Source organism: Octopus bimaculoides, chromosome 10, assembly GCF_046866305.1.
Source record: "Octopus bimaculoides isolate indiv1 chromosome 10, ASM4686630v1, whole genome shotgun sequence".
NCBI classification, from domain to species: domain Eukaryota; kingdom Metazoa; phylum Mollusca; class Cephalopoda; order Octopoda; family Octopodidae; genus Octopus; species Octopus bimaculoides.
The window spans coordinates 30,826,289-30,842,689 of NC_142937.1; the positions used below are offsets into that span (position 1 = coordinate 30,826,289).

General features: G+C 38.9%; 1 protein-coding gene across 2 annotated transcripts in view; it reads right to left on the reverse strand.

Moving 5' to 3' along the window:
- LOC106868198 (methionine--tRNA ligase, mitochondrial) overlaps window positions 1-12,553 on the reverse strand; it is a 30,409-nt gene extending 17,856 nt beyond the window's left edge. The window contains exons 1-7 of one of the 2 annotated variants that reach the window (XM_014913361.3): window positions 12,076-12,553; window positions 8,520-8,635; window positions 7,222-7,293; window positions 4,749-4,835; window positions 3,163-3,291; window positions 2,196-2,301; window positions 973-1,100 (exon numbers count right to left, since the gene is read on the reverse strand). In XM_014913361.3, coding sequence (XP_014768847.2) covers window positions 973-1,100; window positions 2,196-2,301; window positions 3,163-3,291; window positions 4,749-4,835; window positions 7,222-7,293; window positions 8,520-8,635; window positions 12,076-12,205 — 768 coding nt within the window. In that variant the 5' untranslated portion in view covers window positions 12,206-12,553. Of the gene's footprint in view, window positions 1-972; window positions 1,101-2,195; window positions 2,302-3,162; window positions 3,292-4,748; window positions 4,836-7,221; window positions 7,294-8,519; window positions 8,636-10,751; window positions 11,091-12,075 lie in introns of those variants that run through there. The other variant, XM_014913362.3, reaches the window with a different exon arrangement.
- Window positions 12,554-16,401: the final 3,848 nt, after the last annotated feature.

Below are 16,401 nucleotides of genomic sequence, written 5' to 3' on the forward strand. Positions count from 1 at the left end.
TCATAATAGTAATGATGATGATGATGATGATGAAGTTTTCTAATTTAAGGATGAAGCTAGCAATTTTTTAGTGTAAAAATTTAGTTGATTACATGAATTCCAGAACTTATCAACCATAGCCGAACGTACTTCAATGTTTACTTTGGCAAGATTTAATCTCAGAATTTGAAGAATATAATTAAATTCCACTATTCCAGTCTTGTAAAAGATCTTTTTCTTCTCTGAAATCTTCATCGATTAAAAAAATTTTTTTTTTAACATCAAACATTATGGCTGCTATCATTAGTTATCTCCCTTTAACTACTTTTTCGCTTGTCTGTTTCTTTTCAGTGACAAACTGCTACAAATTCCTATCCCACTTCACCATCTTCACAGGCACCGACCTACAATAGTTACAGCTCGAACTGAAGATAAATTACAATCAAATTAACTCTCTGCCTCACTCTCGGAGAGTCCCTGGGGAAAAGCTGTGAGAACTGTTCCTCACCTCAGACCAACAAATTCAAGAGAAAGTGTAATTGCTGTTCTGGTTGCTTTACCTCTGTCACCATCCTACCTTTATTTCAGGATTTACTAATCTTTACAACTACATTATCCCACCTGTCCTTCCTTTTTTTAAGACAGTAGGGTGTGGTTGGAGGGAAATTTCGCTGCTATTTCGGGCAACTACATAGAGCAGTGACAGGACTTTCTTAATGGCTCACTTAACAAAAAATTACCTTGAATTTTTCTTTAGCAGTGTGGCCCACCAAACGATGAGCTATACACCTTGAGTGGCCAGCTTCAAAAAGAGCAAAAACAGGTTGCCCATGCCTAACATGGAGGTGTCTTTTGTTGTCTTGAAAGAACCAGAAAGTTCTCTTGAGATTCTTGGAGATTACATTTTAAATGTGAGAGTATGGAAAGAACAAAAACATACATGGTTCTTTGAAGTTGTGTCAAGAATGTAGAATGTCTTAAAAAATTACTTACGGTCTGTGTGTCATCATTTGGTACTGCAATCCCCCATGGAAGTCTATCTCTTCTTCGTGAAACAGAAAGATCAGGCAGATTGTGAAGGAAACTCCGAGCCAATGGCTGCCATACTGCAGGTTGTACAACTGAGAAATAATTAAAAAAAAGAGAGAGATGTTACAACAGCATAGAGACACGATTTCAGTTGTAGAAAATGTTGAATTAGGTGTGGCTGTGTGGTTAAGAAGTTTGCTTCTCAGCCACATGGTTTTAGGTTCAATCCCACTGCAGTGCTTTTTACTTAAGCTCTGGGCCAATCAAAGCTTTGTGAGTGAATATAAGTTCAATTATATATTATCATCGTCATTCATCATTTAATGTCCGATTTCCATGCTGGCATGGGTTGGACAAGGCCAAGAGTCACACCAGGCCCCAATTGTCTTTTCTGACACAGTTTCTATGGCTGGATGCCCTTCCTAATGCCAACCACTTTACAGAGTGTGGTGGGTGTCTTTTATGTGACACCAGCACAGGTGCTTTTTATGCAGCACCATCACCAATGCTTTTTACATGGCCCCAGTACCGACAGGGTCACCAAGTAACTTGCAAGACAAAGCCCCTCAGCTGGGGGGGGGGGGGAGTAGTTGTGAGGGGTGTGGCTTTGTAGCTGTTGAGAGACTGAAGGTGAAGAAGGACAAGGATAGGTGTCTTGCTGTAGAGTAGATACATGGGTACCCCAGTTGCGAAACAAAGTGGGGCGAGTTAGAGAGTATAGTAAAGAGAGTGATAGTGATAGAGCAATTATGGCAGAGATGTGTTGAGACAGGCTTAGTGAGCCTAATGTAGAGGTGTTGGGAACTGGGCTGCTATTGGTCAAGGCAAGTCACATGGTGTTTTTAGAAGTGAGGATGACATTCCAGCAATACATGATAAATTTATGTCAGCATTCTTGAAAGTCGTTAGACATGGGAAATTAAAACTGATTTGTAGAACCTTCTAGAAGACACAACAACCATCAACCAGAGAGAGCAAATCCATTTCATCCATTTTCTGGTTCACTTTATATTTTTATTAATATCCCAAATTAGTCAGACATTTTTTCTTAGCATTTAGTCTAGTTTAGCTGCACATAACTACAAAACACCCATCATTATTGTCCTGCCAACTGTTTTTTGCTTGTCTCCACAGATGATTCTTATACGAAATGGAAGAACGGAAGAAATACAACATGGAAGACTTACATTGTGTGTTAAGCAATTCTGTGAGTTCTGGTTTTAGTCTTGATAAGGCAAACATGTAATTTACTTCCTCCATCCAATTCACTTCATTTCCTGTGTCTACACAAATCTGAAATGAGATATATTTTATTCCTGCAAATACGTGTGTGTGTGTGTGTAATTGGTTTCAAATTTTGGCAGAAGATCAGCAATTCCAAGGGTAGGGGTAAGTCAGTTACATTGACCCCCAGTGCACAACTGGTATTTATTTTATCGACCTCAAAAGGATGAAAGGCAAAGTCAATCTTGGTAGAATTTGAAACAGAATGTAAAGACAGACAAAATGCTGTTGAGCATCTCATCCGGTTTGCTAACAATTCTGCCAGCTTCATGCCTTAAAATTAATGTCACATGAAGCAGTTTTGGATAAAATATATTCATGTAAAATCATACAGTTCTATATTGAAGAGATGAGGAATTATTTACATTATTTACATTTGATGGATATTTGTCATCATCTTGCTTGTTAACTCAACGTTTTGGCTGATATATCCTCCAGCCTTCATCAGGTGCCTTGGGGAAATTTCGAACCTGGGTTCTCATTCCTAAGGTATTTTTTTATGTTGCTGTTATTATTATTATTATTATTATTATTATTATTATTGTTATTCAGGTCACTGCCTGGAATCGAACTCGGAATCTTGGAGTTAGTAGACTGTGCTCTTAACCACTACGCCATATGACCAACAGGTTCAATTCTAACCAGCCATGACAAGAGCTAACGCTTCAACAATAGTCTCATCCTGACCTATTCTTGTACCAACCATTTACAAAGACCTCTGGTGTCTTTACTCTCCATGACCCAACTGGGAAAGTTTGCAAGAACTTAGGACATGGATTTAGCTCAAACCAAATGATTCAGTCTTTAACAACTCAACAGAATTTATAAAATAAAAAAATGTATAAAACATTATAAGGAATTGGTTCTTACTTTTACAGAGTTGTTATTCTCAATCTTGATTTCTTTAACATTGTTTTCAGGGACAAACATTTCATCGAGAGTTGAATACCAACCCTTGTAGACAGCTTTGTAAAGGAAACCTTTCTTGTCAAGAGTTCTCTATGAATGGTAAAACAATTGTGCATCGTAAGTACTTTATGCAACACATCTTAGATTATTTCTAGTAAAGATTGTTTGCCAACATAACATGGCAGTCCTGGTTTAGGACAAATGTTGCTGTAATTTAGCCCCAGGAAATATCATCTCCAGCTGGCTATACAACTAGATCTGTGTCCTTATATTTTCAAACAAGGGAATCTAGCACCCCAACTCAGCTTAAAACAATATCTGTGTATCGTGATTTCCGGGTTATTTCCCTTCATCAGCACAGAATACACAGATATTGTTTTGAGCTGAGTGGAGGTGCTAGATTCCCTTGTTCGGAAATATAAAGACACAGATCATATTGTATAGCCAGCTGGAGACGATGTCTTCCGGGGTCTAAATTACAGCAACATTCGTCCTAAACCAGGACTGCCATGTTATGTTGGCAAACAATCTTTACTACAAAGTACTGTTGCTGAATATCTCTCGTTGTGAGATTTAAAAATAGTAATTTTCTAGATTATTTCTAGCCTTAACAATTTGGGGGATTATAGCCTCTACTGAGAATATGTGGATTAAACATCTGAAAGATTACAGCAAATATTTCTGATATTTAGTAGACTTAATCCATTCCTTGATTTAACCCTTTTAATATCAATCCAACTGAGATCACCCCTGCTTCTATGATACAAACTTCCTTCTTAAATTCAAACCTCACATCAAAACTTCTTATACATTTATATTCCAACCATCAGAGCAAGTAAGATGACAAAGTCATCTTACTAAATCCTTTTCTTTTTCACTTGTTTCAGTCATTGACTGTGGCCATGCTGAAGCACTGCCTTTAGTCAAACAAACTGACCCCAGGACTTATTCTTTGTAAGCCTAGTACTTATTCTATTGGTCTCTTTTGTCGAACCACTAAGTTACAGGGATGTAAGCACACCAACATCAGTTTTCAAGCGATGGTGGGGGGGACCAAACACAGACACATATTTCTATACAACGGATTTCTTCCAGTTTCCATCTACGAAATCCACTCACAAGGCTTTGGTCGGCCCAAGACTAAAGTAGAAGACACTTGCCCAAGGTGTCATGCAGTGGGACTGAACCTAGACCCATGTGACTGGGAAGCAAGCTTTTTACCACACAGTCACTCCTATAATTTTAACATCCACTTCTTCATGCCGGCATGGGTTAGCTGGGATTAATTAGGGAAGATTTTCTGTGCTTGGATGGGTGGCCAGACATTTTTTCATGAAAGATTGGAAAGGAAGTACAAACATCACGCAATGCTGAGACAGAGGGATGCAAACACACATGTCCAGAATACATACATATTGCTCCATTTAATTGAACAATTCAATCATTACATCAGTTTAAATGCAGTGCCATCTTCAGCACAAATGTGCAACTCTACAAGCGTAAATGTAAAAAAGTGCTGTCTAACCTACAGCATCCAAACAACTTACCCACAGCTGTTCCACGGCTGAGATATGTCTTGCTTCTGTTGTTCGAATAAAATCATCAAAATCAACATTTCCAGCTTTGAAAGCTTCCTGCAAAAGATATATATATGCTTTTACTTATTAAAACTTTATGCAATTAAATCAGTTCATTCTATTTGTATCATCATCATCGTTTAATGTCTACTTTCCATGCTGGCATGGGTTGGACGGTTTGACCGAGGGCTGACAAGCCAGAAGGCTGGACCAGGCTCCAATCTGATCTGGCAAAGTTTCTACAGCTGGATGCCCTTCTTAATGCTAACCACTCTGAGAGTGTAGTGGGTGCTTTTACGTGCCACCGGCACAGGACCATTCAGTCATATATATATATATATATATATATATATATATATATATATATATATATATATATATATATCGATGGATGGATGGACGGATATGTTTCTTTATTAGTCACACAGGGTCGAACATAGAGGGGACAAAATACAATGTGGAGCTTTTCTTTTGAAATAAGAAAATAAGGAGAAAAATAAAATTTCAATCAATAGGGATTGTGAAAAAAAAAAAAAAAAAAAAAAAAAAAATACAGACAAACAGATAAGAAATAATTAAGATTCAGTTGAATTAAGTACTTAAGTTGAGGCACCAAGTCAGTCCAGTATTATCTGCACAGCACAAAGGTGAATAAAATCAAAATAAGCAACAGGATATCAAATAGTGATGCAGTACAACCATTTCAAACTGCTCCATTTAATTGAACAATGCAATCATTACATCAATTTAAATGTAGTGCTATCTTCTGCACAAATAAATAAATAGAATTTTAACTAGTAGGACACATTAATATAATTTTGCTCAAATATTTTAACTGAGCAAGAAGATTTAATAAATTCATGTTGTTGCTATTGTAGTCTATTCTTAGCTACAATAGTGACAACATGAGTTTCTTCCATCTTTTTGCTCAGTTAAAATATTTGAACAAAATTAAATTAATGTGTCCTACTTGTTAAAATTCTATTTATTTATTTGTGCAGCTGAAGATGGCATTGCATTTAAATTGATGAAATGATTGCACCGTTCAATTAAATGGAGCAGTTTGTAACGGTCGTACTGCATCACTATTTGATATCCTGTTGCTTATTTTGATAATACCAATTATGTGTCAAGATAACCTTGCAATCATTTGAAAGTACTTGAACAAATGCAATCATCCTCCTCATCAATCATCATCAACATCTTCCTCATCATCAATCATCATTTTAGCATCTATTTTTCTGTGCTTGCATTGGTTGGATGGAATTCATTTAGGCAGATATTCTCCAGCCAGGTTCCCTTCTTGTCAACCAATCTTCACCTGTTTCCCAGAAAGGTGACGAGACATGCGGTTCACAGGAGAGAGAGAGGCGGGGCGATGATGCACAACAGCTTAACAATGTCCAATGACCAATATGATCAAAACTTCGCCTCGGGTTAATCTGGTTTCATCTGTGGACAAGGTACGTAACTCTGTTTGCCTTCACACATAACTCTGTCAAAAGAGAAAGGCTTACTGTGCTGTAAAATAATCCTTTCTACTGTAGGCACAAAGCCTGAAATTTGGTGGGAGGGGGAGGGGGCAGTTGATTAGATCGACTCCAGTATGCAACTGGTACTTAATTTAACAACCACGAGAGAATAAAAGGCAAAGTCGACTTTGGCGGAATTTGAAGTCAGAACATAAAGACAGACGACTGTGCATTAAAATAATGTTCAGAGTTGCACTGTTCGTTGGCATTTGACTCTTTGCCAACCATGGCAGCCACCAGTGATTTAATATACCAATGGTAATTATCTTTTTATGACGCTTCATATCAAATGACCTCATCACATTTTTGTAATGTTTGATGTTGAATAAAGACTCACCTCTTTAATGTTTTTATAAAACATTTTATCGTTCTTTTTTTTTATTTTAAAGAAAGCTGATTCCATCCACTTCATCAATGTCCATACAATGAATTGTCTTGCACAAAAATTTCAGATATGATCTTCTTCAGTATTACTTTTTTGCTTGTTTCATTCATTAGAGGACAGCCATACTGGAGCACTGCCTAGTATGGTAGTGCTCCAGCATGGCCCCAGTGCATCAGCTTCTTTTGCTGAACCTGCCAAGTTATGAAGATGTAAACAAACCAACATTGGTTGTCAAACAGTGATGAGGGACACATACACACTCACACATATAGGACAGGTGTCGCACAGTTTTGGTCTACCAAAGTCATTCGCCAGGTATTGGTTGGCCAGGGGCTCTTGTAGAAGACAGTTGCTAAAGGTGCTGTGCAGAGGGATTGAACCTGAAACCATGTGGTTGTTAAGTGAACATCTTTATACAGCCACGCCTCTAATTATACTCAAATTCGTAACAGACCTTTGATAAACGAAGTTGACATTGCAGAACAGTCTCATTCCCAAAAATGCTAAATAGAAATACAAGACTTACTTTAAATAGTTTGGAATTTTCTGATGTGTATTCTGCTGGAGATTTCTTGGCATTGTTAGCTGCTACTTGAATCTGTTGAATAATAATAATAATAATAATAATAATAATAAAGAAACAATAAGAAGTGTGTGACTGTTATCAAACGAACACTATTTCGACATCCTGTGTGTCTTCCACAAGTTCACAATAAACATCTCAATTTATTCATTTTGGTAAAAGGACTAACATCAATCCTTTAAATAATAATAATAATAACAATGATGATGATGATAATTTTGTAGGCCTTTCCTATTCAAGCAGACAAGAAATTAGAAAATAATAGACCAGATATAATGATTGTAGATAAAAAGCAAAGCTGCTTACTTATCAACTCATCATGTCCATTTGATTCCAGGATCGTAAAGAAAGAAGAAAAACAAAAAAGAAAACAAAACATACAAATCATTAAAACTTGAAATAGGAAGAATTTGGAGTATGAGAACTGTAAAGGTCGTACCTATAATAATTGGTATGTTGGGAAGAGTAAGCAAAGATATAGAAAAATGGCTGCAGGAGATTGAAATGGAAAGCCCGGTAGAGCTCCTACAGGAAATTTGTTTCTAAGGGAGAACAAGAATTATGAGGAGGGTTCTAAGCACTTGAAAGGCTGCTGAAAACTTGTGCATACTTAAGGTTACATGTAGTAACCTGCTACTTACATAAATCCTACCAAGAATAAAACTGAGCCTGAGCTGAACCAAAATAATAATAATAATAAATATCCTTCTCAATTTGTTCTGGTAATTGATAAGACAAAATTAGTGAACTTCTTAGCAATTACCATTACTGTGTTGTTGAAGACTGGGTCTTTGGATTCCCTTGTACCATATTTCTTGCATTTGAGTTTGGAAGGTAAAAGCAGTTTCCTTTCTACCAGAAGGTGAAGATGACATTGCAACTGATCAGTGCTAACCATTTCCAATTCTTGCTAATTAACCCTTTCGCATTCAGATTATTCTATTTATTCCCATGGTTTTTAATGAATCATGCAATTATCCCATATCTTTAATATTTCAATGATGTGATTGTTTACTTTTAGAATGTGTGTATGTAAGTATACATACATATATGTATGTATGGATATATATATATATATATATATATATATGTGCATACATATATGTAAAGACATACATTCATAAACACGCACACATGTCGATCAGTTTGATCCAAGTTGATCTGAAATGAACAAAACGAATGTTATGTAAAGAAAAAAAAATGTGAGATTGACAAAATAATTTCGTTATAGAATGGGTTACCTTTTGGCCATGTTCATCTGTCCCTGTGGCAAATAACACTTCATGTCCCCTAAACCTGTGCCATCGGGCTATAGCATCAGATAAGACAGCAGTGTACAAGTGACCGATATGGGGAGCTGAAGACATAAAATAAAGACTTTGTAACTGTAAGACTTTGCTGATTGTTAAAATGTATTGTAACATAATGTGTGTGTGTGTGAGACTTGTAATATACAGTTTTATGAATGGAAGCTGCAAGTGAATTGGGTATGAAACCAATATATGGATTAATATTAAAAAACCAGAGTGAGAGAGAGAGGTAGTAATGGTTAGGATGTATATGCAAGCTGTAGACCTTTACAAAGCTAAAGCTTGGCCATGGCTCCTCTAACATTATCTGGGTGAGAGAGAGAACTCTCTCCCTGATCTTCTTCCTACCTTGTACAGTTTGGTGAACTGAAGTATGAAGAATTAAGTAACCAACCAAAAGATACAGTAGAACATTGAATGCAGATACTGCACTTGTATACTTTATTATCGGAGTCACTTCTTCATTTTGTTCCTACACACAGTAAATTGCAAAGGTTAAACATCCAGTATTTAATAACAGTTTTGAGGTGTGTACACACATACACATTCTCAGGGTTGCCTTAAAACATAAGCACACTGGACAGTTGCCTAGGGGCCCAAGGCCCACTTCTAATCTATGTCAGTTGTGGCTTACTGTCAATAAATAAACATTATAGGGTTCAATGCATTGATTTGTTTGAGGGCCTAGTGTTAAGATGTCCCACACACACAGAATGTTAGTGTGCCAGGAAGACAACAGTATGCTAATGTGAGCTTCACTTGAACATTGGAAAAGATTAGCAACTGATCATTGTTGAAGTATTTCCTGCTTCTAAAGAAAGATTTTTGTAATTTTGATGGGATTTCAACGTTATGTGTATGGGATGTGCAGAGACTGTGGGGGTAACATTTGTAGGGTTTTAGATGTACAACAATCATAAATAGAAAATGTAAGGAACAAGACTGTTTCTTAGACGTGTAATGGAGGGTCAGTCTTTGTATTGTCCGAAAGATGCAAGGTTGTCATAAAAGATGAGCTCACAGTATCTGTTCGTGAATTCAGTATATGTCTAGCATGAGGTACTTAGGTTGCGTGTGAATGATGCTCGTGTACAAGAGATTAAGCCGGTAACAAGGTATAGTGTTATCTGGGCACTGTCATGCTATTAGCTGTCAAAAGTGAAAGTGCTCACTGCTAGTGAAGTATCTGTCTGTCTGCCTGTCTGCATGCCTGTTGCTGGCCTGTCGATTCTTTGGCTACTGACAGCTAATACCATGACTGGCCGGAGCGAGCTATATGTCTGTCTGTCTGTCTCTCTCTCTCTCTATCTATCTATCTATTACTCGAAAGTTCGCGCGTCCGCGCTAGCTAGTCGTGAGTGGTCGATCCTATTATTTTAAAATTTCAAACTTCATTTGTTCTTTATTTTGATAAATTCTCTCTGTTGAAAATTATATTTTTATATTTTAAATAATTTGCAATTTCAGGAAATATGTTTTTATATTAAATTTGTGTTTTCTACTCACGACTAGCTAGCGCGGACGCGCGAACTTTCGAGTAATAGATAGATAGATAGATAGAGAGAGAGACAGACAGACATATAGCTCGCTCAGGCCAGTCATGGTATTAGCTGTCAGTAGCCAAAGAATCGACAGGCCAGCAACAGGCATGCAGGCAGACAGACAGATACTTCACTAGCAGGCAGTGAGCACTTTCACTTCTGACGGCTAATAGCATGACAGTGCCGTTATCTGTAGTAATGCTGGTTTTGTTAGAAGTGATGATTCGACTTCGCCAGTGAGCATTCAGTAATTCGACTAAATGAATATTTACTCATAAATTTAATATGTAAACGGTTGAGTATTCCATAGAGACACATGTATAGTGTGGAATCAGCAGGACACAGTTTAACATGGCTAAACCTTGGAAATACAAGGGCGACCAGGGAGAAAAGGAGCGGCAGGAGAGAACCAGAATTGGACAGGTGCTTTTCTCGATGTTAGAAATGTTGCTTTTTTTTTGTTTTGAGGATGGTGGTGGATACAGTGTTAACATGGAACTGGCGTAAACATTTGTCGTAGAGATAAATTGAAGAGATTATGCACGGGTTAATCATAAATCGCCGAGAATCACCAATGCTCGCAGTATAAACAAGACAAACTGTCCCAAGAAAGATTACGTACCTGCATTTACGTAAAATATGGGTGTAGTGATAAAATAAGGCTTGTTTTGCTGATAACAGTAGCGAACATTTCGCAATAATACAGGCAGCCGGTACAGGTAACATGAACATCGGATAAGCATGGTGAATATAAACTAAAGGTGACTTTAGTTTAATTAATTAGTTGTTGTTAGGAGCCAAACTTAAACACTGGTATATGTAACAGGGGAACGAGAGAAAGCTTAACATTGTTATTTATAAATGTATGAAACATAAATATGTGTTTATAAATATATATTTTTAAGAAGAGAGCGAGAGACGGAATACAAGAACTTGTCTCTGACAAAGTCACATTGGAGTCATTTCCCTTGTTTCAGTAACCGGTGTAAATGAAAATATCTCCCTGAGGAAAAATACTCACCTGATAGAGCAAAATTCTTCTCACTACTCTCGTTTCTAGCTTATTTACTAATTTTATTGTGGAGGCGCAATGGCCTAGTAGTTAGGGCAGCGGACTCGCGGTTTCGATTCCCAGACTGGGCGTTGTGTGTGTTTATTGAGCGAAAACACTTAAAGCTCCACATGGCTCCGGCAGGGGATGATGGCGAACCCTGCTGTACTCTTTCAACACAACTTTCTCTCACTCTTACTTCCTGTTTCTGTTGTGCCTGTGATTCAAAGGGTCAGCCTTGTCACACTGTGTCACGCTGAATATCCCCGAGAACTACGTTAAGGGTGCACGTGTCTGTAGAGTGCTCAGCCACTTGTACGTTAATTTCACGAGCAGGCTGTTCCTTTGATCGGATCAACTGGAACCCTCGACGTCGTAAGCGACGGAGTGCCAACTAACTAACTAATTTTATTAATATCCAGCCCTCCCTCCCCAACCAGGTTTTATTTTCCCCTTTCTCTCTCTTTTTTTTATGTATGTGTATGTCAGGAGATTAGATCTCAAATCGTACGCGCAGATATCGTCTATAATTAAGAAGTTTGCTTCGGAATCATGTAGTCGGTAATTTAATTGTAGTGTGTCTTGGGCGATTGTCTTCTATCATTAGTTGTGAGTAATTGTCAGTTGGAGCTTCCACATCGATAATACAGTCGATAAATATAGCAGAATGAGATTCTCAAAACTTTCTTCACCTGAGATACACTTTACATCATCCTTCTACAATCTTTGCTTGGTTTAACCTAAACTAGAATACTGTTGATACTCTTTCTTTATATGGTCTCCCCATACCAAACAAAATAGTTCGAAAACTGAGCTACACAGATGATATGAACATAAATAGGGTAAAGATCCAAATATAGAAATAAAATAAAGGAAAATAAACGATATGACAGACCTTGATTAATGTCTGAGTTCGGCTCAACAAGTTTGGACAATTTATTCCATCGAATGCCGCCGTCAATATCGTTTGTACAATGTGGAAACGTCAGCCTTTTGTAAGAGTGAGATATGGTGCCCCAAAACATAGCTAAGACTTCGCCTTTAGGTGGTGTTATTTAGCTAGGGGAGATTTGGACCAATACTGAACAAAGATTAAATCCAACGTAGTTCCTACAACATTCCAATTGATAGATATCAACAGTTTAAAAACAAAGCAATTGAGTTCGATCAAGGTTTTTTTTTTAATATATATATATAGTTTGGAATTACTTGTCTCAGAGACAGTCCCTTTTATAGACTCTCGTCGTCTCTAACGATTTGACGACCTAATCTTCAAGGAACTCAAATGCTTGGTCAATGTCAGACTCTCGCGACCAGGATGCTTTGCCCAAACGGTTTGGGAGCACTAGGTCTCTGTAAGTGTTCCTCTCTGTCTCTTCCCCGTTTTCTTTCTTTCATCAATGCTTGCTATCCTCTAGCAGGCAACATCCTCTCCTTTCCAAACGGAGACAGACAATCTGCACTCAGGTGTTACATTCAACTCTCTCTCTTTGATCAATCTGATCAATTTTTAAGATGTCACCTATTTTTCGCAAGAGCGAAATTCTCGGGGGATTGCATTGATGCCCTGCCTGTGACCAACAGTGGCACTTGACTCAGTCTGAATGAGCTGCACATCACTATTACACTCAGAATGGGAGCCAACGTCTGTGGGGAACTGAGTTACCGACGTGGTAGGCCGCTCGACTCCACAGGCCTTGCAAATTATTTTATTTTGCTGAAAATAGCTTGAAACCTTGGTTCAGGAAATAGACGGTAAATGTTTTTATTTTTCATTCCCTTTCGAAATTATCCCTAATTGTGGTTTGGAGTTTGACTGCTCCTTCTAGCTGGTTATGATCTACCCGGTCGGATGTCTCACACACTATGAATGATCTCCGTAGGGAGGGAGCCACGTTCTCTTCCTCTCCTCTACCTTCATCATTCGACAAAACGACAATTCTGCGAACATCCAAGACGTAACGCGGTGTTCCTTCCGCAGAAACATTATTTTTGGAATTAACAGCTATCACGGTTCCACATGTGTAGCGTGCCTTCTGGGGCTTGACCCAGACTTCGTCTCCCACCTACTCGAAGACAGGACTTCTCTCTTCCGTAGGGCATTCTGATGGTTTACTCAGATACCACCATTCATATCTGAATATCACTGTGTGGCATGAACTCTTCGGCCTGTCCTGATCGGGAAGACATATTGTACCAGAATACTGTTTCCAGCGGTGTGATGCGCCCCTCTCTGCCATGGCCTTGATCATTCGATGATGTCTTTCCACGACCCCATTTCAGCACTTGTGTATAAATATATTTCTCCATTGTTGTTGTCCCCTTCCACGAGACGGCAGCGAAGATGTGTGTGAATTGTTGGTGATTTTTTCCTCTCGGTCTTCCTTTTCTTTTGGACTTTCCTCTGTCTCCTGTTTCTGAAGAAGAGCTTTGCCGAAACGTAAAACACCCTTTCTTTCCTTCTCTGGGTGTCTTATTAATACTTTGCATGAACCAGGTCCTCAGGTTGTTGTATTTTACTTGTGTTTTTTTTTCTGTTTGGCGGGATAGGAGTGGCTGTGTGGCAAGTAGCATTGCTTACCGAGAGGACGTGTTTTTGTCGCTGAATGCCAGTTTCGTGAATTTTTGACGTACAACTACAGGTAAGACTTTTGTGTTTTTTGGATTTATATCTCTTTATTACCCACTAGGGGCCAAACATAGAAAGGGACAAAACATCTGATTGGGGTCAGATTACACGTATGGGGTTACAAAACTATGAAACAATTAAAAATATAATAAAATCGAAAATCGAATGTTTACAACAAACAACACACAAAACAATATAGACAGATGAAGTGGGGGACTGGGTTACGCTCCGACCCCACAAGCCCCATCCCACCACTGACACTTTCGAAGACACCTATGGCGTATTCAATTGGACTTTTTCACTCGCAACTCTCGAGCGACATATTTCCATCTTGATTGAAACATTTTCTCCGACAAACACTTTCTCTCCAGTCGTATTTTTCTTTTCAAATGAAAAGAAAAATATCTCACCAGACCTTGACTAGAGATGAAAATGCCCGTCTTGTTCCCTTCCATTCTAGTCTTCCACACAACCTCTTTCGCTACTGCTACTGTAATGAGGAAACATTTCTTACCTTCGTTTGATAACAAACTTGGCGGGTCAATTTTTATAATTGACTCAGCCGACAACTGTACTCTTCCTTCACTTGACATTAGGTGTTCCACGTAAACCCACATTTCAGAGACCTCCGGACACCGTACAATAGCGTGCGAGACGGTTTACCTATCCCGCCCGTATCTTGGACAGGTCGGTGATATCTGCGTTCCATGTCTTGCAAGTTTATCGCGAACACAACCAAATGTCAAATCCAGGACGACCAGCCTGCCTCCTGGATCAATAAAAATAGACTTTACCTCAGTAACCCGGTCTCTTTTTATTAAGACCAACACCCCACCCCCACCTCCCGGCCGACATGGAGAGACGTATCTCTCGTAGCCGTTCAAGAGGGGGAGCAGATCTCTTGGCCTGCTTATCCGGGCTTCTGTGGCAGCAATCACATCTAAATTTCGCGACCTGATGTCATTTAGGAAGCGCCCCTGCTTCCAGCTCGACGACAGGCCGCGTACATTTAAACAACCAATTCGAAAGCCATAAATGTCTTACCTTAATCAGTATCTGGCGGGGGGGGGGGGGGAATCCCCGCCTTTTCCACTTCATCTGGGGCCTGTGGAGTCGGAGGTAAAAAATTCTCCGACATGGTAGGTACGTAATCCAACCTTGGCACCCCTATGTCTCTCCTATAGGTATTGCTGAGAACGTTAAACCTTTTTCGGCACTGTCATGGTATTAGCTGTCAGAAGTGAAAGTAGAAAAATCTGAAGGAACGTTACTGCTGGTTTGAGTTGATTCTTTGACTACTGACAGCTAATACCATGACTGGCCGGAGCGAGCTATCTGTCTGTCTGTCTCTCTCTATCTATCTATCACTTGAAAGTTATTGGAACAAATTTGACACCTATATCCATGCGTTTGAAAACACACAGAGTATAAGGGTACTACTAAAGCAGAGTGGTCCCGACGCGCTAGCTAGTCGTGAGTGGTCGATCCTATTATTTTTAAACTTCAAACTTCATTTGTTTTCTATTTTGATAAATTCTCTCTGTTGAAAATAATATTTTTATATTAAATTTGCGTTTTCTAATTTGATAAATTCTACGGACACAAACAGAGGTGAACGAGTGATAGATAGATATATATATATATATATAGAGAGAGAGAGAGAGTGAGATAGACAGACAGACAGATAGATAGCTCCGGCTAGTCAGTAGCCAAAGAATCAACTCAAACCAGCAGTAACGTTCCTTGTCAGTTCTACTTTCAATTCTGACAGCTAATACCATGACAGTGCCCCTTTTTCTCGTTGTTTTATACACAGCTTTTCCTTTTTTGAACTCTATCCTTTTCATTTTTTCTTTGTCGATAGTTGCTAGGTGGTTCATTAGCTCTTTGTTTGAGGTTCGAACCACCATATAGACACTGTCTTTTACTTTTGGTTCACTTTTTTTTGTTTTTTTCTTTTCTTCTTCCTTTTCTTTCGTTGGGGAGGGTTGTTTTCTTTTGTTGGACACAATAGTCCAACCCTCTCCAACCTTTTCCACTGGCACCGGTGTTTGCTCCACCATCTCTGGATTTTTTTCCTCTTCTTCTGTTTCCTTCCTTTCTTCTCCATTTTTCTTCCCTTCGTCTCCAGTTTCCTTCTTTTTCGCTTCTGTATCCTCCTGGTTAGTCTTTCCATCGTCCTTCTTCAGGCTGCAGTTCGCCCTGAGGTGACCCTTCTTGCCACACTGGAAGCAACGAGGTTTGCGGCCATCCACTGACACGACTAGTCGTGTGCCGCCAACCTCAAAGCTTTCAATTATTTCTTCCAGTGTGGCCTGTTCTGCTTGAATAGTCATTTTTAGGGCCTGGCCGAATCTCAGCTTTGGTTCAGTCACAATTGCGTCTAGAATTGTGATCTTATCTTCCAGGCCCATTGTCGTTGCAGCGACTAACCACTCTGGGTCAACTTCAGGGGGAATGTTTCCAATTGTTATTTGTGATGTTCTCCTACCCATGTACAGTGGTAGGAGAACCACATTTTCTGTTTCCAGAGGCTCCACAGAATGTAGTCGGGCAGCTTCCTCTGACTCCATTCTCACCTCTACCGTGGCA